A 25,038-nucleotide genomic window follows, 5' to 3' on the forward strand; every position below is an offset into this window, starting at 1 on the left:
AATACATTAAGAATTGTGAGAATCGCAATACATATCGAAGGTCCCTATAAAATCCGTGATACGGAGAATGCGGACGGAATCACGGAATCCAGACATTAAAATGGAATTCAAAAATGTATTGAACTTAGTAGGAAATCAACTAACTTATTAGAACATGTATTAACCCAAGATTATCATAAGACATGAACAAAATGCATAATTGAGTCATATCTCTTTAACTTCCTGAAGAGGAAATGCAGGAATGCCCCGGGCTGTGTGTAGCCGTTAGCGATGATGCTAATAATGCAGGAATGCCCCGGTCTGTGTGTAGCCGTTTACGATGATGCTAATAATGCAGGAATGCCACGGTCTGTGTGTAGCCGTTTACGATGATGCTAATAATGCAGGAATGCCACGGTCTGTGTGTAGCCGTTAGCGATGATGCTAATAATGCAGGAATGACCCTGTCTGTGTGTAGCCGTTAGCGATGATGGTAATAATGCAGGAATGCTACAGAAACACTGCTAACCTAACAAGTCTGATGCTGGTGTGCATGTGAATCGAAGGGTGAAAATTACAATTGCTTAATTATTTGGAAAATGTGATATTTTATGCACACAGGGCAGTCCAGCTCCAGTCATCTTGTCAGTAATTATAGTAGGTAGAGTATAGTAGCTATTTGTCTTGTCTTGATGAAGTCCTTTAAATCCCTTAGCCTGCAATCTCCACACCCATGCGGAAATCTAACATCCCGCTAGCTTAGACAAATCTGTCTAAACTAGCGATATCTGTTGATGCATGAGCTGCGTCTCAAACCACCGCATCCGCTGATATCGCCCTTCGTCATCTGAGGTGAAAGGTGGCAGAGCGGTGTTTGTCAGACCAGGAGACATCTCGAATATCTTAGTCTTCTCAGAAAAACGTCTGTTTGGCCTAATAAGTATTATGACCACTCCATGGAAAGATGACTCTCACGAACACGATGGCGCTCTCCCTTTTGCTCTAGGACACCCACAATCCTCACGAGACTCGACTGAGGGTCCCCGGTACCATTGTAAAAAAAAAAAATGCATGGAAGTATATATGGAGATACTTTTGTATATATAGTGTATGTGGACACCCCTTACAATTGGTGGATTCAGCTATTTCAGCCACACCTGTTGCTGACGGGTGTTTAAAATCGAGCACACAGCCATGCAATCTCCATAGACAAACATTGGCAGTAGAATGACCTTACTGAAGAGCTCAGTGACGTTCAACGTGGCATCGTCACAGGATGCCACCTTTCTAACAAGTCAGTTTGTCAAATTTCTGCCCTGCTAGAGCTGCCCCGGTCAACTGTAAGGGCTGTTATTGTGAAGTGGAAACGTCTAGAAGCAACAACAGCTCAGCCAGGAAGTGGTAGACCACACAAGCTCACAGAACAGAACCACCAAGTGCTGAAGTGTAGAGCGTAAAAGTAATCTGTCCTCTGCTGAAACACTCACAAACGAGTTCCAAATTGCCTCTGGAAGCAAGGTCAGCACAAGAACTGTTCGTCTGGAGCTTCATGAACTGGATTTCCGTGGCTGAGCAGCCGCAGACAAGCCTAAGACCACCATGTGCAATGCCAAGTGTCGGCTGGAGCTGCGTAAAGCTCGCCGGCATTGGACTCTGAAGTAGTGGAAACACGTTATCTGGGGTAATGAATCACGCTTCACCATCTGGCAGTCTGACGTACTAATCTAGGTTTGACGGGTGCCAAGAGGATGCTACCTGCCCCAATGCATTGTGCCAACTGTAAAGTTTGGTGGAGGAGGAATAATGGTCTGTTTTTCATGGTTCGGGCTAGGCCTCTTATTTCCAGTAAAGGGAATCTTAACATTACAGCATACAATGACATTCTGGAGACGATTCAGTGCTTCTGACTTTTTGGACAACATTTTGGGGATGGCCTTTCCCTCTTTCGGCATGAAAATGCCCCTGTGCACAAAGGGAGATCATACAGAAATGGTTTGTCGAGATCTGTGTGGAAGAACTTGACTGGCCTGCACAGAATCCTGACATCAACCCCATTGAACACTTTAGGGATGAATTGGCTGAAAGCCAGGCCTAGTCACCCAACATCAGTGCCCGACCTCGCTAATGCTTTTGTAGCTGAATGGAAGCAAGTCCCCACGGCAATGTTCCAACATCTAGTGGCAGGTCTTCCCAGAAGAGTGGAGGCTGTTATAGCAGCAATGTTCCAACATCTAGTGGCAGGTCTTCCCAGAAGAGTGGAGGCTGTTATAGCAGCAATGTTCCAACATCTAGTGGCAGGTCTTCCCAGAAGAGTGGAGGCTGTTATAGTGGAAAAGACGGGACCTACTCCATATTAATGCCCCTGATTTTGGAATGAGATGAGCACATACTTTTGGTCATGTAGTTTAGTTCCTAAAATAGGGTAATAAATAAATACATGTAAAACATGAATAATGATCTTTCTTATATCTCGGATATTCCAAATCAAATAGCTAAATGATCATTGGAATGACCATCTTAAAACAATTCCATATGTTAGCTTAGAACCCCCCCCCCCCCCCCCCCCCCCCCCCGGCTTAGACAGGGCTTAGACTCTCGAGGGTTAATGGCCATGTTGTTCTGTTGTCCAGAAGAACAAGCCTCTTGTCATGTCTTGGTCCAGTCATGACTCACTGTCTTTTCCAGTGCCCACTCTCTCTTCTATGACCTCATGGTCTTTACGTCTGTCTGTGAGGAACCGTTGTCTGTCTGTCTATCTGACATGAATGCCTGACAGGCACACTCCCATCATCTCTGTAGTCTACCCTATAGACCAGCACTACTGCTCTGATCTACTCCCACTAACTGCATGTTTTCTCTCCTCTCCTCGTCTCTCTGCCTCTGTGCCTTGACCTGCAAAAGTATTGTCTACTGTTCAGGTCTCCATATGTTATGTCTCTGCCTGTGGTAGTAGTTCTCTGTGGTCCACTGACTGATCCCAATCCACAGGCTAACCTCATGAGTCATAGTCCACAGTGGACCTACAGCTTCATTTACCCACTGACACACAACACAGTGACATTGTACTTGGTACCCACCCATGCAGTACAGCACAAGCCATCATTAATACATGAAGGACAATAATGTGTCTTTTCATTGGCCTGTGACGGCTGTTGGGTTCCCAGTATTTTCCACCGTGTGGGACAAGCTGTGTCACTTGCTGGGGAACTCAGTAACTGCAGTAACATAGGTAGCCCTGTCTGTGTGGTAGTCCCATAGAACTATAATATAGATTCTAATTCTATGGGTAGTCCTGTCTGTGTGGTAGTCCCATAGAACTAGAACTAGAATATAGAATCTAATTCTATGGGTAGTCCTGTATGTGTGGTAGTCCCATAGAACTATAATATAGATTCTAATTCTATGGGTAGTCCTGTCTGTGTGGTAGTCCCATAAAACTAGAACTAGAATATAGAATCTAATTCTATGGGTAGCCCTGTCTGTGTGGTAGTCCCATAGAACTATAATATAGATTCTAATTCTATGGGTAGTCCTGTCTGTGTGGTAGTCCCATAAAACTAGAACTAGAATATAGAATCTAATTCTATGGGTAGCCCTGTCTGTGTGGTAGTCCCATAGAACTATAATATAGAATCTAATTCTATGGGTAGTCCTGTCTGTGTGGTAGTCCCATAGAACTATAATATATAATCTAATTCCATGGGTAGTCCTGTCTGTGTGGTAGTCCCATAGAACTAGAACTAGAATATAGAATCTAATTCTATGGGTAGTCCTGTCTGTGTGGTAGTCCCATAGAACTAGAATATAGAATCTAATTCTATGGGTAGTCCTGTCTGTGTGGTAGTCCCATAGAACTAGAACTATAATATAGAATCTAATTCTATGGGTAGTCCTGTATGTGTGGTAGTCCCATAGTACTAGAACTAGAATATAGAATCTAATTCTATGGGTAGTCCTGTCTGTGTGGTAGTCCCATAGAACTATAATATATAATCTAATTCCATGGGTAGTCCTGTCTGTGTGGTAGTCCCATAGAACTAGAACTATAATATAGAATCTAATTCTATGGGTAGTCCTGTCTGTGTGGTAGTCCCATAGAACTAGAACTATAATATAGAATCTAATTCTATGGGTAGTCCTGTCTGTGTGGTAGTCCCATAGAACTATAATATATAATCTAATTCCATGGGTAGTCCTGTCTGTGTGGTAGTCCCATAGAACTAGAATATAGAATCTAATTCTATGGGTAGTCCTGTCTGTGTGGTAGTCCCATAGAACTAGAACTATAATATAGAATCTAATTCTATGGGTAGTCCTGTCTTTGTGGTAGTCCCATAGAACTAGAACTATAATATAGAATCTAATTCTATGGGTAGTCCTGTCTGTGTGGTAGTCCCATAGAACTATAATATAGAATCGAATTCTATGGGTAGTCCTGTCTGTGTGGTAGTCCCATAGAACTAGAATATAGAATCTAATTCTATGGGTAGTCCTGTCTGTGTGGTAGTCCCATAGAACTAGAATATAGAATCTAATTCTATGGGTAGTCCTGTCTGTGTGGTAGTCCCATAGAACTAGAATATAGAATCTAATTCTATGGTAGTCCTGTCTGTGTGGTAGTCCCATAGAACTAGAATATAGAATCTAATTCTATGGGTAGTCCTGTCTGTGTGGTAGTCCCATAAAACTAGAACTATAATATAGAATCTAATTCTATGGGTAGTCCTGTCTGTGTGGTAGTCCCATAAAACTAGAATATAGAATCTAATTCCATGGGTAGTCCCATTCCTAAGGAGAAAGGCCACTCTTCCCCTTGCACGTTGGTCGTCATGGCTCCCGTGTGTGGTACTACAGAGAGATGATCTATGGTATTATGGTCTAGAGGTCAACCGATTAATCGGAATTGTCTTCTCCGGAGACAGACACAGCCTGAAGGCTCTCCTCTCATCAGACAGGGACATCAGGGGTGTGTTCAGTGAAATGAAACGTTGCCGATAGGAACAGAATGAATATAGCTGATCATTTTTGTTCTACACAACACATTTCTAATGGAACGTTTTATCATTTATATAATCGTGTAACCGTCAATTATCGATGAAAAAACATTTATACAAAAATAATGAAGTTAATTTTAAAGTTGACAAACTTTACCCAAAAGCAGTAAAGTAAAAGTAAGCCTGGTTCACATCAAAACGCTGAGATAAGGACTCTTTACAGCGTTGCTGCTACTTGTTTCAGCAAGATTTTGTGGCAAACGAGTATCTTGAAATACATGCACCCAAGTATCATAAAATACCAACGGCTTACCAAAAGCAAGGCACACTGACAGTCAGGAGAGGAGAACATATGTGACTAATGTCCTCCTCCTGAACAGGCCCCTGAGCTGCAGCCTAATGTCCTCCTCCTGAACAGGCCCCAGAGCTGCAGCCTAATGTCCTCCTCCTGAACAGGCCCCTGAGCTGCAGCCTAATGTCCTCCTCCTGAACAGGCCCCTGAGCTGCAGCCTAATGTCCTCCTCCTGAACAGGCCCCTGAGTTGCAGCCTAATGTCCTCCTCCTGAACAGGCCCCTGAGCTGCAGCCTAATGTCCTCCTCCTGAACAGGCCATTGAGCTGCAGTTAGTTTGTCATCACAAGGTTTCTCAGCTAGTAAACTAGTAAAAAACACTCTATTCAATTATATAGCAATCAGTTGCAGCAGCGTTGCTGTATAAACACACACAGATTATTTGAATACAATCCTACAGAAGGAATTTGAAGCTGGGTATTAGGTCGTGACCTCACTCTCCACGGTGTTTCAGGGAGAGGTGGGATATGAAGCTGGGTATTAGGTCGTGACCTCACCAAGGTGTTTCAGGGAGAGGTGGGATATGAAGCTGGGTATTAGGTCGTGACCTCACCCTCCAAGGTGTTTCAGGGAGAGGTGGGATATGAAGCTGGGTATTAGGTCGTGACCTCACCCTCCAAGGTGTTTCAGGGAGAGGTGGGATATGAAGCTGGGTATTAGGTCGTGACCTCACTCTCCACGGTGTTTCAGGGAGAGGTGGGATATGAAGCTGGGTATTAGGTCGTGACCTCACCCTCCAAGGTGTTTCAGGGAGAGGTGGGATATGAAGCTGGGTATTAGGTCGTGACCTCACTCTCCAAGGTGTTTCAGGGATAGGTGGGATATGAAGCTGGGTATTAGGTCGTGACCTCACTCTCCAAGGTGTTTCAGGGAGAGGTGGGATATGCAAAGAAACACATATTATTGGTACACACTTGTACATGTATGAAATAGGACAAATACAAGCTCCCAACAAATGGTAATTATTAGGATAGCATCCTACATAATTTGATAAACACTGTGTGAGAGTATACTAACTAGCAACTTCATGTCTACTTTATCAACACCCTCGGTTGCATCCCTATATAGTGCCCTATGGGAACTACATAGGGAATAGGGTTTACTTTGGGATGCATAACTTCTATTTGCTTTACTGGGAAGGTGTTGGATGAGGATGGAGGATGTATTTTAGATGATGTGATAAATGCCAGCCCGATATAGCCCCAGGCAGGCAGCCATTTTTCCCTTTTGAGTTTTAATGTGGGGCCTTAAGTGAAGATGACTCTCTCTCTTCTCCTGGCTATGTGTTAGGATTATGTCTTGTTACCTTGTTGTTTCAGAGACAGACTGATGCAGCACCGTATGGGCCCGCCCATACCTCCTCTCCTCCCTACCTCCTCTCCTCCCATACCTCCTCCCCTCCCTCCTCTCCTTCCTACCTCCTCCTCTCCTCCCATACCTCCTCCCGTCCCTCCTCTCCTCCCTACCTCCTACTCTCCTCCCCTCCCTCCTCCTCCCTACCTCCTCTCCTCCCATACCTCCTCCCGTCCCTCCTCTCCTCCCTACCTCCTCCTCTCCTCCCATACCTCCTCCTCCCTACCTCCTCCTCTCCTCCCATACCTCCTCTCCTCCCCTCCCTCCTCTCCTCCCTACCTCCTACTCTCCTCCCCTCCCTCCTCCTCCCTACCTCCTCCTCTCCTCCCCTCCCTCCTCCCTACCTCCTCCTCTCCTCCCATACCTCCTCTCCTCCCTACCTCCTCTCCTCCCATACCTCCTCCCCTCCCTCCTCTCCTCCCTACCTCCTACTCTCCTCCCCTCCCTCCTCCTCCCTACCTCCTCCTCTCCTCCCATACCTCCTCCCCTCCCTCCTCTCCTCCCTACCTCCTACTCTCCTCCCCTCCCTCCTCTCCTCCCTACCTCCTCCTCTCCTCCCATACCTCCTCCCCTCCCTCCTCTCCTCCCATACCTCCTCCCCTCCCTTCTCTCCTCCCATACCTCCTCCCCTCCCTTCTCTCCTCCCTCCCTATACCATATATACCTGGGACTGTTCACTAGGCTGGGGCGGTATACCATATATACCCGGGACTGTTCACTAGGCTGGGGCGGTATACCATATATATCCTATATACCTGGGACTGTTCACTAGGCTGGGGCGGTATACCATATATATCCTATATACCTGGGACTGTTCACTAGGCTGGGGCGGTATACCATATATATCCTATATACCTGGGACTGTTCACTAGGCTGGGGCGGTATACCATATATACCCTATATACCTGGGACTGTTCACTAGGCTGTTCACCTGATGGTTTCAACATACAGTAGTGTCTAGTAGTACACAGTACTGAACATGGAGCTGAATGTTTGGAGGACAGCATTTCTTTTGTCTCCCTCCCTCTTTCTTTCTCCTTTCTCTTTTGACTCTTCTGAGTGGTTTGGTCTCTCTGAAACACATATCATTATAGCACTAAGTACAGAGGAGATTTAATGGTTCACATAAACATCAGTGTGTTGTGAAGCCACAGTGGCAGACCAGCCTCTCCATCCATCACTCTTAATAGCCTGCTGTCCTCATAATGACTCTGCTGTCCTCATAATGACTCTGCTGTCCTCATAATGACTCTGCTGTCCGGCATAATGGCTCTGCTGTCCTCATAATGACTCTGCTGTCCTCATAATGACTCTTCTCATAATTTTTTAAATGTTATTTTACCTTAATTTAACTAGGCAAGTCAGTTAAGAACAAATTCTTATTTTCAATGACGGCCTACCGGGGAACAGTGGGTTAACTGCCTTGTTCAGGGGCAGAACGACAGATTTGTACCTTGTCATCTCGGGAATTCGACCTAGCAACCTTTCGTTTACTGGCATAACGCTATAACCACTAGGCTACGCTGACGCCCATGAATCTTCTCATAATGACTCTTCTCATAATGACTCTTCTCATAATGACTCTTCTCATAATGACTCTTCTCATAATGACTCTTCTGACTCTTCTCATAATGACTCTTCTGATTCTTCTCATAATGACTCTTCTCATAATGACTTCTGATTCTTCTCATAATGACTCTTCTGATTCTTCTCATAATGATCTTCTCATAATGATTCTTCTGATTCTTCTCATAATGACTCTTCTCATAATGACTCTTCTCATAATGACTCTTCTCATAATACCACATGCCAGACTGTTTTAGGTTGTGTTTAATCATCAGTGTGCAAACTTCCATCCATTATCCCTGCCTTATGAATGCATGTGTTGTGTATGATGTGTGCTGCTTGCCGTACGTTTGAATGTTGCTGTATCGAACCAACTCTGTGTTACGGGTGATCAGAGTGCTGAGGTGAGCCCTAGGTATCTTGTCCTCTAACAGGAGAGGTGAGGTGAGTAAAAGGAGAGGAGAGGTGAAGTAAGGTAGGACAGTTGAGGTGACGCAAGTTAAAGAGACGAGAGGTACCGAGAGGTGAGGTTTTGAGAATTAAGATGAGAGACGAGGACAGTTGGGAGTTAAACTGAGGAGAGGAGAAGCGAAGTGTAGGTGAGGACCTAGGGTAATGTTAGGTGTGGACACCTCTGTACATCAGGGACATTTTAATCTTTAGCCAGAGTGTCTATGTATGCGGATGACTCAACACTATACACGTCAGCTACTACAGCGACTGCAACACTTAACAAAGAGCTGCTGTTAGTTTCAGAGTGGGTGGCAAGGAATAAGTAAGTCCTAAATATTTCTAAAACTAAAAGCATTGTATTTGGGACAAATCATTCGCTAAACCCTAAACCTCAGCTATATCTTGTAATAAATCATGTGGAAATTGAGCAAGTTGAGATGACTAAACTGCTTGGCGTAACCCTGGATTGTAAACTGTCATGGTCAAAACATATTGATACAACAGTAGTTAACATGGGGAGAAGTCTGTCCATTATAAAGTGCTGCTCTGCCTTCTTAAGAGCACTGTCAACAAGGCAGGTCCTACAGGCCCTAGTTTCTACCTTCTTAACAACACTATCAACAAGGCAGGTCCTACAGGACCTAGTTTCTACCTTCTTAACAGCACTGTCAACAAGGCAGGTCCTACAGGCCCTAGTTTCTGCCTTCTTAACAACACTATCAACAAGGTAGGTCCTACAGGCCCTGGTTTCTACCTTCTTAACAACACTATCAACAAGGCAGGTCCTACAGGACCTAGTTTCTACCTTCTTAACAGCACTGTCAACAAGGCAGGTCCTACAGGCCCTGGTTTTTACCTTCTTAACAGCACTGTCAACAAGGCAGGTCCTACAGGCCCTAGTTTAACAACACTATCAACAAGGTAGGTCCTACAGGCCCTGGTTTCTACCTTCTTAACAACACTATCAACAAGGCAGGTCCTACAGGCCCTAGTTTAACAACACTATCAACAAGGCAGGTCCTACAGGCCCTAGTTTCTACCTTCTTAACAACACTATCAACAAGGCAGGTCCTACAGGCCCTAGTTTCTACCTTCTTAACAGCACTGTCAACAAGGCAGGTCCTACAGGCCCTAGTTTCTACCTTCTTAACAGCACTATCAACAAGGCAGGTCCTACAGGCCCTAGTTTCTACCTTCTTAACAGCACTGTCAACAAGGCAAGTCCTACAGGCCGTAGTTTCTACCTTCTTAACAACACTATCAACAAGGCAGGTCCTACAGGCCCTAGTTTCTACCTTCTTAACAGCACTGTCAACAAGGCAGGTCCTACAGGCCCTAGTTTCTACCTTCTTAACAACACTATCAACAAGGCAGGTCCTACAGGCCCTAGTTTCTACCTTCTTAACAGCACTGTCAACAAGGCAGGTCCTACAGGCCCTAGTTTCTACCTTCTTAACAACACTATCAACAAGGCAGGTCTGACAGGCCCTAGTTTCTACCTTCTTAACAACACTATCAACAAGGCAGGTCCTACAGGCCTTAGTTTCTACCTTCTTAACAACACTATCAACAAGGCAGGTCCTACAGGACCTAGTTTCTACCTTCTTAACAACACTATCAACAAGGCAGGTCCTACAGGCCCTGGTTTTTACCTTCTTAGCAGCACTATCAACAAGGCAAGTCCTACAGGCCCTAGTTTCTACCTTCTTAACAACACTATCAACAAGGCAGGTCTGACAGGCCCTAGTTTCTACCTTCTTAACAACACTATCAACAAGGCAGGTCCTACAGGCCTTAGTTTCTACCTTCTTAACAACACTATCAACAAGGCAGGTCCTACAGGACCTAGTTTCTACCTTCTTAACAACACTATCAACAAGGCAGGTCCTACAGGCCCTGGTTTTTACCTTCTTAGCAGCACTATCAACAAGGCAAGTCCTACAGGCCCTGGTTTCTACCTTCTTAACAACACTATCAACAAGGCAGGTCCTACAGGCCCTGGTTTTGGTGCACCTGGACTACTGTTCAGTCGTGTGGTCAGGTGCCACAAAGAGGAACTTAAGAACATTGCAATTGGCTCAGAATAGGGCAGCACGGCTGGCCCTTGGATGTACGCTGAGAGCTAACATTAATACTATGCTTGTCAATCTCTCCTTGCTCCAAGTGAAGACATTGACTTCATCACTACTTGTATTTGTGAGAGGTATTGACATGTTGAATGCACCGAGCTGTCTGTTTGAACTACTGGCACACAGCTCAGACACCCATTCATATCCCACAAGACATGTCACCAGAGGTCTCTTCACAGTCCCCAAGTCCAGAACAGACTTTGGGAGGCTCACAGTACTACATATAGCCATGACTACATGGAACTCTATTCCACATCAAGTAACTCAAGCCAGCAGTAAAATTATATTTAAAAAACTGATAAAAACACACTTTATGGAACAGCGGGACTGTGAAGAGACACAAACATAGGCGCAGACATATGTATACACACACACAATAACATACACACTATACACACACGTACACATGAATTTTGTGGTAGTGGAGTATGAATGTATTGTATAACTGCCTTAATTTTGCCGGACCCCAGGAAGAGTAGCTGCTGCCTTGGCAGGAACTAATGGGGATCCATAATAAACCCCAGGAAGAGTAGCTGCTGCCTTGGCAGGAACTAATGGGGATCCATAATAAACCCCAGGAAGAGTAGCTGCTGCCTTGGCAGGAACTAATAGGGATCCATAATAAACTCCAGGAAGAGTAGCCGCTGCCTTGGCAGGAACTAATGGACCCCAGGAATTTCATCTTTATTTAACCAGATAGGCTAGTTGAGAACAAGTTCTCATTTACAACTGCGACCTGGCCAAGATAAAGCAAAGCACTTCGACACATACAACAACACAGAGTTACACATGGAATAAACAAACATACAGTCAATAATACAGTAGAAAAAAGTATATATACAGTGTGTGCAAATGAGGTAGAATAAGAGAGGTAAGGCAATAAATAGGCCATGGTGGCGAAGTAATTACAATATACCAATTAAACACTGGAATGGTAGGGTGTGCAGAAGATGAATGTGCAAGTGGAGATACTGGGGTGCAAAGGAGTAAGATAAATAAATAAATAAATAAATACAGTATGGGGATGAGGTAGATTGGATGGGCTATTTACAGATGAGTTATGTACAGGTGCAGTGATCTGTGAGCTGCTCTGACAACTGGTGCTTAAAGCTAGTGAGGGAGATATGAGTCTCCAGCTTTAGAGATTTTTGTAGTTTGTTCCAGTCATTCTTTTATTTCATATTTTATTTAACCAGGTAGGTCAGTTGAGAACAAGTTCTCATTTACAACTGCGACCTGGACAAGATAAAGCAAAGCAGTGTGACACAGACAACAACACAGAGTTACACATGGAGTAAACAATAAACAAGTCAATGACACAGTAGAAAAAAAATATAGTCTATATACAGTGTGTGCAAATGGCGTGAGGAGGTAGGCAATAAATAGGCCAATAGTAGCGAAGAATTACAATTTAGCAGATTAACATTGGAGTGATTGATGAGCTGTTGTACAAAAGAGCAGCAAAGTAAATAAAAACAATATGGGGATGAGGTAGGTAGATTGGGTGGGCTATTTCCAGATGGACTATGTACAGCTGCAGAGATCGGTTAGCTGCTCAGATAGTTGATGTTTAAAGTTAGTGAGGGAAATATAAGTCTCCAGCTTCAGCAAAAAATGTTTGCAATTAGTTCCAGTCACTGGCAGCAGAGAACTGGAAGGAAAGGTGGCCAAAGGAGAGATTGGCTTTGGGGATGATCAGTGAGATATACCTGCTGATATACCTGGCGGAGCTTTACCTAGCATAGACTTATAGATGGTCTGGTGACGAATATGTAGCGAGGGCCAGCCGACTATAGCATACAGGTCGCAGTGGTGGGTGGTATAAGGTGATTTGGTAACAGAACGGATGGCACTGTGATAGACTGCATCCATTTTGCTGAGTAGAGTATTGGAAGCTATTTTGTAGATGACATCGCCAAAGTCGAGGATCAGTAGGATAGTCAGATTTACTAGGGTAAGTTTGTCGGCGTGAGTGAAGGAGGCTTTGTTGCAAAATAGGAAGCCGATTCTAGATTTGATTTTGGATTTGAGATGTTTAATATGAGTCTGGAAGGAGAGTTTACAGTCTAGCCAGACACCTAGGTATTTGTAGTTGTCCACATATTCTAGGTCAGAACTGTCCAGGTTAGTGATGCTAGTCAGGCGGGCGGGTGCGGGCAGCGAACGGTTGAAAAGCATGCATTTGGTTTTACTAGCGTTTAAGAGCAGTTGGAGGCCACAGAAGGAGTGTTGTATGGCATTGAAGCTTGTTTGGTGGTTAGTTAGCACAGTGTCCAAGGAAGGGCCGGAAGTATACAGAATGGTGCCGTCTGCATAGAGGTGGATCAGGGAATTACCCGCAGCAAGAGCAACATCATTGATATATACAGAGAAAAGAGTCGGCCCGAGAATTGAACCCTGTGGTACCCCCTTAGAGACTGCCAGAGGTCCGGACAAAAGGCCCTCCGATTTGACACAATGAACTCTGTCTGCAAAGTAGTTGGTGAACCAGGCGAGGCAGTCATTAGAGAACCAAGGCTGTTGAGTCTGCCGATAAGAATACGGTGATTGACATAGCCGAAAGCCTTGGCCAGGTCGATGAAGGCGGCTGCACAGTACTGTCTTTTATCGATGGCGGTTATGATATCATTTAGTACCTTGAGCGTGGCTGAGGTGCACCCGTGACCGGCTCGGAAACCGGATTGCACAGTGGAGAAGGTACGGCGGGATTCGAAATGGTCAGTCATCTGTTTGTTAACTTGGCTTTTGAAGACTTTAGAAAGGCAGGGCAGGATGGATATAGGTCTGTAGCAGTTTGGGTCTAGAGTAGAGGTCGACCGATTTATGATTTTTCAACACCGATACCGATTATTGGAGGACCAACAATCGTCCGATTTATTTTTTTTGTTTTTTGTAATAATGACAATTACAACAATACCAAATGAACATTTATTTTAACTTAATATAATACATCAATAAAATAAATTTAGCCTCAAATAAATAATGAAACATGTTCAATTTGGTTTAAGTAATGCAAAAACATATTGGAGAAGATTTTTACCTTGTCAGCTCGGGGATTCGATCCAGCAACCTTGGCCTGTTCTCCCATAATTAAGTTACTAGGTTGGAGGGTGAGTTCTGTGTTCCAAATGGCACCCTATTCCCTATATAGAGCACTACTTTTCACCATAGCCCATAAAATGGCCAAAAGTGGTGTACTACGTAGGGAATAGGGTGCCATTTGAGATGCAGATGAGTACTGTTGGTAACAGCATGAAGGAGAGGAGCCTGTCTATCCGTCTATCCGTCTATCTATCCATCCATCCATCCATCCATCCATCCATCCATCCATCCATCCCAGCAGAGAGAGCAGAGGACATGTTGTACAGGAATGTCATCAGCACTGCAACCCTCCCTCCGTCCCTCCATCCCTCCCTCCCAGCAGAGAGAGCAGAGGACATGTTATACAGGAATGTCATCAGCACTGCAGCCCTCCCTCTCCTTGGTCTTTACTCTGCTAAGTGTTCACCACACACTGGCCATATGGCACGTTAGGCTTCCTCCTGGAGAAACAACATTTCCTGTCTCTGTGTGTGTCATCATACTTGGGTTACACTTCTTGCCTGTGTAACCAAATCCAGCTCTGAGTAGAGGAACAACTAAGTATGTGTGTTGGGGGGGGGGGGGGGGGGGGGGGGGGGGGGGGGGGGGGGACAGGGTGTATGTTCATGTGAACGTATCTTGCGTGTGTTTTTGATTTATGTAAAACCATAACAGTTGATAATGGTGATTTAGGTATAAAACCATAACAGTTGATAATGGTGATTTAGGTATAAAACCATAACAGTTGATAATGGTGATTTAGGTATAAAACCATAACAGTTGATAATGGTGATTTAGGTATAAAACCATAACAGTTGATAATGGTGATTTATGTAAAACCATAACAGTTGATAATGGTGATTTTAGGTATAAAACCATAACAGTTGATAATGATGATTTAGGTATAAAACCATAACAGTTGATAATGGTGATTTAGGTATAAAACCATAACAGTTGATAATGGTGATTTAGGTATAAAACCATAACAGTTGATAATGGTGATTGATATAAAACCATAACAGTTGATAATGGTGATTTAGGTATAAAACCATAACAGTTGATAATGGTGATTTAGGTATAAAACCATAACAGTTGATAATGGTGATTTAGGTATAAAACCATAACAGTTGATAATGGTGATGTTAGGTATAAAACCATAACAGTTGATAATGATGATTTAGGTATAAAACCATAACAGTTGATAATGGTGATTTAGGTATAAAACCATAACAGTTGATAATGGTGATTTAGGTATAAAACCATAACAGTTGATAATGGTGATTGATATAAAACCATAACAGTTGATAATGGTGATTTAGGTATAAAACCATAACAGTTGATAATGGTGATTTAGGTATAAAACCATAACAGTTGATAATGGTGATTTAGGTATAAAACCATAACAGTTGATAATGGTGATTTAGGTATAAAACCATAACAGTTGATAATGGTGATTTAGGTATAAAACCATAACAGTTGATAATGGTGATTTAGGTATAAAACCATAACAGTTGATAATGGTGATTTAGGTATAAAACCATTATCACTACCATACTACTACTACCATACTACTACCATACCACTACCACCATACTACTACCATACTACTACCACCATACTACTACTACCATACCACTACCACCATACTACTACCATACTACTACCATACTACTACTACCATACCACTACCACCATACTACTACCATACTACTACCATACTACTACTACCATACCACTACCACCATACTACTACCATACTACTACCATACCACTACCATACCACTACCATACTACTACCATACTACTACCATACTACTACCACCATACTACTACCATACTACTACCATACTACTACTACCATACCACTACCACCATACTACTACCATACTACTACCATACCACTACCATACCACTACCATACTACTACCATACCACTACCACCATACTACTACCATACTACTACCACCATACTACTACTACCATACCACTACCACCATACTACTACCATACTACTACTACCATACTCCTACCACCATACTACTACTACCATACCACTACCACCATACTACTACCATACTACTACTACCATACCACTACCACCATACTACTACCATACTACTACCATACCACTACCATACCACTACCATACTACTACCATACTACTACCATACTACTACCATACCACTACCACCATACTACTACCATACTACTACTACCATACCACTACCACCATACTACTACCATACTACTACTACCATACCACTACCACCATACTACTACCATACTACTACTACCATACCACTACCACCATACTACTACCATACTACTACTACCATACCACTACCATACCACTACCATACTACTACCATACTACTACCATACTACTACCATACCACTACCATACTATTGCCATACTACTACCATACTACTACCATACTACTACCATATTACTACTACCATACTACTACCATACTACTACCATACTACTACCATACTACTACCATACCACTGCCATACTATTGCCATACTACTACCATACTACTACCATACTACTACTACCATACTACTACTACCATACCACTACCATACTACTACCATACTACTACCATACCCTGTTCAAAGACACTTTAATAGTTTGTCTTGCACATTCACCCTCTGAATGACACACAGACACAATCCATGTCTCAATTGTCTCAAGTCTTAAAAGTCCTTCTTTAACCTGTCTGCTTCCCTTCATCTACACTGATTGAAGTGGATTTAACATCTGACATCCAATAAGGGATCATATCTTTCACCTGGATTCACCTGGTCAGTCTGTCATGGAGAGAGCAGGTGTTCCTAATGTTTTCTACACTCAGTGTATAGTGCTATTTGAGACGTAACACTGTTTTACTTCTGTATTTACTGTAGTCTGTATTTACTGTATTCTGTATTTACTGTATTCTGTATTTACTGTATTCTGTATTTACTGTAGTCTGTATTTACTGTAGTTTGTATTTACTGTAGTCTGTATTTACTGTAGTTTGTATTTACTGTAGTCTCTATTTACTGTGGTCTGTTTTTACTGTAGTCTGTATTTACTGTAGTCTGTATTTACTGTAGTTTGTATTTACTGTAGTTTCTATTTACTGTAGTTTGTATTTACTGTAGTTTGTATTTACTGTAGTTTCTATTTACTGTAGTCTGTATTTACTGTAATTTGTATGTACTGTAGTTTCTATTTACTGTAGTCTGTATTTACTGTAGTTTGTATTTACTGTAGTTTCTATTTACTGTAGTCTGTATTTACTGTAGTTTGTATTTACTGTAGTCTGTATTTACTGTAGTCTGTATTTACTGTAGTCTGTATTTACTGTAGTCTGTATTTACTGTAGTTTGTATTTACTGTAGTTTGTATTTACTGTAGTCTGTATTTACTGTAGTTTGTATTTACTGTAGTCTGTATTTACTGTAGTCTGTATTTACTGTGTTTGCACGGCCTCTCCTTCTAAATGACTTATGGTATCAAGCCAACGGTCAGGTCAATGTACGGAACCAATCTGTGTTTTACTTCACTTCCCTTCCTGACTATCTTCCTCTTTTCCCCTCCGGCCTTGTTTTCCCTTTTTGCTTACTATGATTTACTCTACCGTGGCTGTGGTTACCGTGGTTACCGTGGCTGTGGTTGATTTACTTTACCGTGGCTGTGGTTACCGTGGCTGTGGTTGATTTACTCTACCGTGGCTGTGGTTGATTTACTTTACCGTGGCTGTGGTTGATTTACTTTACCGTGGCTGTGGTTGATTTACTTTACCGTGGCTGTGGTTAATTTACTCTACCGTGGCTGTGGTTGATTTACTTTACCGTGGCTGTGGTTGATTTACTTTACCATGGCTGTGGTTAATTTACTTTACCGTGGCTGTGGTTACCGTGGCTGTGGTTGATTTACTCTACCGTGGCTGTGGTTAATTTACTTTACCGTGGCTGTGGTTGATTTACTCTACCGTGGCTGTGGTTAATTTACTTTACCGTGGCTGTGGTTGATTTACTTTACCGTGGCTGTGGTTGATTTACTTTACCGTGGCTGTGGTTACCGTGGCTGTGGTTGATTTACTCTACCGTGGCTGTGGTTACCGTGGTTACCGTGGCTGTGGTTGATTTACTTTACCGTGGCTGTGGTTGATTTACTTTACCGTGGCTGTGGTTGATTTACTTTACCGTGGCTGTGGTTGATTTACTTTACCGTGGCTGTGGTTGATTTACGTTACCGTGGCTGTGGTTACCGTGGCTGTGGTTGATTTACTTTACCGTGGCCGTGGTTGATTTACTTTACCGTGGCTGTGGTTACCGTGGCTGTGGTTGATTATATACCATCTCCTTAACACCCCACAAAGTAAAATACTGCACTCATAACCTACTGATATCCTACTGTATGAAACACAGGTAAAATACTGTGCTCATAACCTACCTATATCCTACTGTATGAAACGCAGGTAAAATACTGCACTCATAACCTACTGATATCCTACTGTATGAAACACAGGTAAAATACTGCTCTCATAACCTACTGATATCCTACTGTATGAAACGCAGGTAAAATACTGTGCTCATAACCTACTGATATCCTACTGTATGAAACACAGGTAAAATACTGCTCTCATAACCTACTGATATCCTACTGTATGAAACGCAGGTAAAATACTGCACTCATAACCTACTGATATCCTACTGTATGAAACACAGGTAAAATACTGCTCTCATAACCTACTGATATCCTACTGTATGAAACGCAGGTAAAATACTGCACTCATAACCTACTGATATCCTACTGTATGAAACACAGGTAAAATACTGCACTCATAACCTACTGATATACTACTGTATGAAACACAGGTAAAATACTGCGCTCATAACCTACTGATATCCTACTGTATGAAACGCAGGTAAAATACTGTGCTCATAACCTACTGATATCCTACTGTATGAAACACAGGTAAAATACTGCGCTCATAACCTACTGATATCCTACTGTATGAAACGCAGGTAAAATACTGCTTTCATAACCTACTGATATCCTACTGTATGAAACACAGGTAAAATACTGTGCTCATAACCTACTGATATCCTACTGTATGAAACACAGGTAAAATACTGCTCTCATAGCCTACTGATATCCTACTGTATGAAACACAGGTAAAATACTGCGCTCATAACCTACTGATATCCTACTGTATGAAACGCAGGTAAAATACTGCACTCATAACCTACTGATATCCTACTGTATGAAACACAGGTAAAATACTGCACTCATAACCTACTGATATCCTACTGTATGAAACACAGGTAAAATACTGCTCTCATAACCTACTGATATCCTACTGTATGAAACACAGGTAAAATACTGTGCTCATAACCTACTGATATCCTACTGTATGAAACACAGGTAAAATACTGCTCTCATAACCTACTGATATCCTACTGTATGAAACGCAGGTAAAATACTGTGCTCATAACCTACTGATATCCTACTGTATGAAACACAGGTAAAATACTGCTCTCATAACCTACTGATATCCTACTGTATGAAACGCAGGTAAAATACTGCACTCATAACCTACTGATATCCTACTGTATGAAACACAGGTAAAATACTGTGCTCATAACCTACTGATATCCTACTGTATGAAACAGGTAAAATACTGCGCTCATAACCTACTGATATCCTACTGTATGAAACGCAGGTAAAATACTGCACTCATAACCTACTGATATCCTACTGTATGAAACACAGGTAAAATACTGTGCTCATAACCTACTGATATCCTACTGTATGAAACACAGGTAAAATACTGCACTCATAACCTACTGATATCCTACTGTATGAAACACAGGTAAAATACTGTGCTCATAACCTACTGATATCCTACTGTATGAAACACAGGTAAAATACTGTGCTCATAACCTACTGATATCCTACTGTATGAAACGCAGGTAAAATACTGTGCTCATAACCTACTGATATCCTACTGTATGAAACACAGGTAAAATACTGCACTCATAACCTACTGATATCCTACTGTATGAAACACAGGTAAAATACTGTGCTCATAACCTACTGATATCCTACTGTATGAAACACAGGTAAAATACTGCACTCATAACCTACTGATATCCTACTGTATGAAACGCAGGTAAAATACGGCACTCATAACCTACTGATATCCTACTGTATGAAACACAGGTAAAATACTGCACTCATAACCTACTGATATCCTACTGTATGAAACACAGGTAAAATACTGTGCTCATAACCTACTGATATCCTACTGTATGAAACACAGCTAAAATACTGCACTCATAACCTACTGATATCCTACTGTATGAAACGCAGGTAAAATACGGCACTCATAACCTACTGATATCCTACTGTATGAAATGCAGGTAAAATACTGCACTCATAACCTACTGACATCCTACTGTATGAAACGCAGGTAAAATACTGCTCTCATAACCTACTAATATCCTACTGTATGAAACACAGGTAAAATACTGCTCTCATAACCTACTGATATCCTACTGTATGAAACACAGGTAAAATACTGTGCTCATAACCTACTGATATCCTACTGTATGAAACGCAGGTAAAATACTGTGCTCATAACCTACTGATATCCTACTGTATGAAACGCAGGTCAAATACGGCACTCATAACCTACTGATATCCTACTGTATGAAACACAGGTAAAATACTGTGCTCATAACCTACTGAGATCCTACTGTATGAAACGCAGGTAAAATACTGCACTCATAACCTACTGATATCCTACTGTATGAAACGCAGGTAAAATACTGTGCTCATAACCTACTGAGATCCTACTGTATGAAACACAGGTAAAATACTGTGCTCATAACCTACTGAGATCCTACTGTATGAAACACAGGTAAAATACTGTGCTCATAACCTACTGATATCCTACTGTATGAAACACAGGTAAAATACTGCGCTCATAACCTACTGATATCCTACTGTATGAAACGCAGGTAAAATACTGCACTCATAACCTACTGATATCCTACTGTATGAAACACAGGTAAAATACTGTGCTCATAACCTACTGATATCCTACTGTATGAAACACAGGTAAAATACTGCACTCATAACCTACTGATATCCTACTGTATGAAACACAGGTAAAATACTGTGCTCATAACCTACTGATATCCTACTGTATGAAACACAGGTAAAATACTGTGCTCATAACCTACTGATATCCTACTGTATGAAACGCAGGTAAAATACTGTGCTCATAACCTACTGATATCCTACTGTATGAAACACAGGTAAAATACTGCACTCATAACCTACTGATATCCTACTGTATGAAACACAGGTAAAATACTGTGCTCATAACCTACTGATATCCTACTGTATGAAACACAGGTAAAATACTGCACTCATAACCTACTGATATCCTACTGTATGAAACGCAGGTAAAATACGGCACTCATAACCTACTAATATCCTACTGTATGAAACACAGGTAAAATACTGCACTCATAACCTACTGATATCCTACTGTATGAAACACAGGTAAAATACTGTGCTCATAACCTACTGATATCCTACTGTATGAAACACAGGTAAAATACTGCACTCATAACCTACTGATATCCTACTGTATGAAACGCAGGTAAAATACGGCACTCATAACCTACTGATATCCTACTGTATGAAATGCAGGTAAAATACTGCACTCATAACCTACTGACATCCTACTGTATGAAACGCAGGTAAAATACTGCTCTCATAACCTACTAATATCCTACTGTATGAAACACAGGTAAAATACTGCTCTCATAACCTACTGATATCCTACTGTATGAAACACAGGTAAAATACTGTGCTCATAACCTACTGATATCCTACTGTATGAAACGCAGGTAAAATACTGTGCTCATAACCTACTGATATCCTACTGTATGAAACGCAGGTAAAATACTGTGCTCATAACCTACTGAGATCCTACTGTATGAAACACAGGTAAAATACTGCGCTCATAACCTACTGAGATCCTACTGTATGAAACGCAGGTAAAATACTGTGCTCATAACCTACTGATATCCTACTGTATGAAACACAGGTAAAATACTGCACTCATAACCTACTGATATCCTACTGTATGAAACGCAGGTAAAATACGGCACTCATAACCTACTGATATCCTACTGTATGAAATGCAGGTAAAATACTGCACTCATAACCTACTGACATCCTACTGTATGAAACGCAGGTCAAATACGGCACTCATAACCTACTGATATCCTACTGTATGAAACACAGGTAAAATACTGCTCTCATAACCTACTGATATCCTACTGTATGAAACACAGGTAAAATACTGTGCTCATAACCTACTGTATGAAACGCAGGTAAAATACTGTGCTCATAACCTACTGATATCCTACTGTATGAAACGCAGGTCAAATACGGCACTCATAACCTACTGATATCCTACTGTATGAAACACAGGTAAAATACTGTGCTCATAACCTACTGAGATCCTACTGTATGAAACGCAGGTAAAATACTGCACTCATAACCTACTGATATCCTACTGTATGAAACGCAGGTAAAATACTGTGCTCATAACCTACTGAGATCCTACTGTATGAAACACAGGTAAAATACTGTGCTCATAACCTACTGAGATCCTACTGTATGAAACGCAGGTAAAATACTGTGCTCATAACCTACTGAGATCCTACTGTATGAAACACAGGTAAAATACTGCTCTCATAACCTACTGATATCCTACTGTATGAAACACAGGTAAAATACTGTGCTCATAACCTACTGATATCCTACTGTATGAAACGCAGGTAAAATACTGTGCTCATAACCTACTGATATCCTACTGTATGAAACGCAGGTCAAATACGGCACTCATAACCTACTGATATCCTACTGTATGAAACACAGGTAAAATACTGTGCTCATAACCTACTGATATCCTACTGTATGAAACGCAGGTAAAATACTGCACTCATAACCTACTGATATCCTACTGTATGAAACGCAGGTAAAATACTGTGCTCATAACCTACTGAGATCCTACTGTATGAAACACAGGTAAAATACTGTGCTCATAACCTACTGAGATCCTACTGTATGAAACGCAGGTAAAATACTGTGCTCATAACCTACTGAGATCCTACTGTATGAAACGCAGGTAAAATACTGTGCTCATAACCTACTGATATCCTACTGTATGAAACACAGGTAAAATACTGTGCTCATAACCTACTGATATCCTACTGTATGAAACGCAGGTAAAATACTGTACTCATAACCTACTGATATATCCTACTGTATGAAACACATGTGGTCCGTCAACACTGGAGAGACACTGGGTGAGCAGGCTTTTGACACAACCCGGCTCAAACACACCAGAGTCAGCTTATCAAGGTCCTGTTGAGCAATTGTTTTTTTTTTTACATTGTTGTGTGTTCGAGCAGGGCAGGAGAAAAAGCCTGCACCCTCTGTAGCTCCGCTGTAATCTCCTGGAGGAAGGTTGGCCACCCTGCTACATTGCAAGTACAGCCAAATAATTTATGTCTTTATTAAATAATTCCCTCTTTCAATGAAGCAGGGATCAAATGGCTAAGGTGGGTTATTCGTGAGGGCTGACCTGCACCTGATGATGTTAGGATTCATTCTGTAGTGCCCGGAGTTATTATTCCTCATCAGGTAAACTATTCATTACGCTGTCTGTCCGTTCTGTTTCTCTCTCAAGAGTTTGTGTGGCTCACGTCAACATTAAGACAAGTCATTCATGTATTTAGGGCTCCTGAGTGGCGCAGCGGTATAAGGCACTCCATCTCAGTGTTAGAGGTGTTGCTACGGATCCTGGTTCGATCTCGGGCTGCATCACAAACGGCCCTGTTCGGCAGTCCCATAGGGCGGTGCACAATTGGCCCAGTGCCATCCGGGGTAGGCTGTCATTGTAAAATTAAAAATCTAATTTACCAACCAATATCTCTCTCCTCTCCTCTCCTCCAGACTGTTTCTCTGCCGGGTCAGGGTGGTCGTCCTGAGTCTCCTGTCTACACTAACCTGCAGGAGCTGAAGATCTCTGGGACCAGCCTGCCCCCCGACTCCTCCAACTTCCCACAGCATGTCCTGGGGGACTGGGAGGCCCACAAGGTCTGTACTACTACCGTCATGGATTGTGTAGCTTCGCTATCGTCTCTGGGTGCGTCCCAAATGGAACCCTATTACATATTTAGTGCACTACAGGGCCCATAGGGCTCTGGTCAAAAGTAGTGCACTAAATGGGGAGTAGGGTGCCATTTGGGAATGATTCTATATGATGTTGTCTGATCTGTGTTTATATGTCATTTGACTGTTTTTAACCACGAGCCGAAGACAAATGTCAATTTGATTAAATATTGTAATGGACAAAGATTTTGAATTCCATTTGAAGGACCAGAGCGGCAGACAGTTCTACTTCAACCGTTCCACCCAGGAGAGGACATGGAAACCTCCCCGAGCCAGAGACGCCAGTAGTGGCAGCAGCCGGGGGGAATCCCACAGCAATAGCACTGGGGAGACGGAGGTATGTACTGGGACATGTGTTGGAAACACACGCACGCTCGCACACACACACACACACGCTCGCACGCACACACACACTTACTCAAACACACACGCTCACACTTACTCAAACACACACACTTACACACACACACACACACTTACACTTACACACACACACACACACACACACACACACAGTTACTCAAGCACACACTTAGGTACAGAAACAAGCAAATTCAAGCACATTTATGAAAAGTCATGAGGTGTATGTGCTTGTGTTCTCAAACACATTAGCCAGAAAGAATCACTGCTGCGTTCCGGCAGGATCACAGTACATTTTGTTCTCTAGAATGATGATAATAGCACCACACTGCCACCTTGTGGCCAGATGCAGTCGGTGCTCCTCAAACTGTGAAACTGGTCCCATCCTCATTAGTTTGCTGTTACTGCAGCAGTAGATGTTTGTATTCTGCAGTATCCTCTGTCTGGCCACACCCAGTAACCGTGTTCAGACTGAGTCGGGTGCTTCGATGTTCCTGCCGTCTTCAACTCTCTG

The 25,038-nt window shown here is 42.3% G+C and overlaps 1 protein-coding gene across 10 annotated transcripts in view; it reads left to right on the forward strand.

The window, feature by feature from the left end:
• LOC110530753 (rho GTPase-activating protein 12) overlaps positions 1-25,038 on the forward strand; it is a 112,493-nt gene that overhangs the window by 44,452 nt on the left and 43,003 nt on the right. For all 10 annotated transcript variants that reach the window (XM_036986461.1, XM_036986460.1, XM_036986463.1 and 7 more), the window contains 2 exons: positions 23,946-24,089; positions 24,370-24,501. In XM_036986461.1, the coding sequence (XP_036842356.1) occupies positions 23,946-24,089; positions 24,370-24,501 (276 nt within the window). The remainder of the gene's footprint in view (positions 1-23,945; positions 24,090-24,369; positions 24,502-25,038) is intronic.

This window comes from Oncorhynchus mykiss, chromosome 8 (assembly GCF_013265735.2).
Source record: "Oncorhynchus mykiss isolate Arlee chromosome 8, USDA_OmykA_1.1, whole genome shotgun sequence".
Taxonomy (NCBI): Eukaryota; Metazoa; Chordata; class Actinopteri; order Salmoniformes; family Salmonidae; genus Oncorhynchus; species Oncorhynchus mykiss.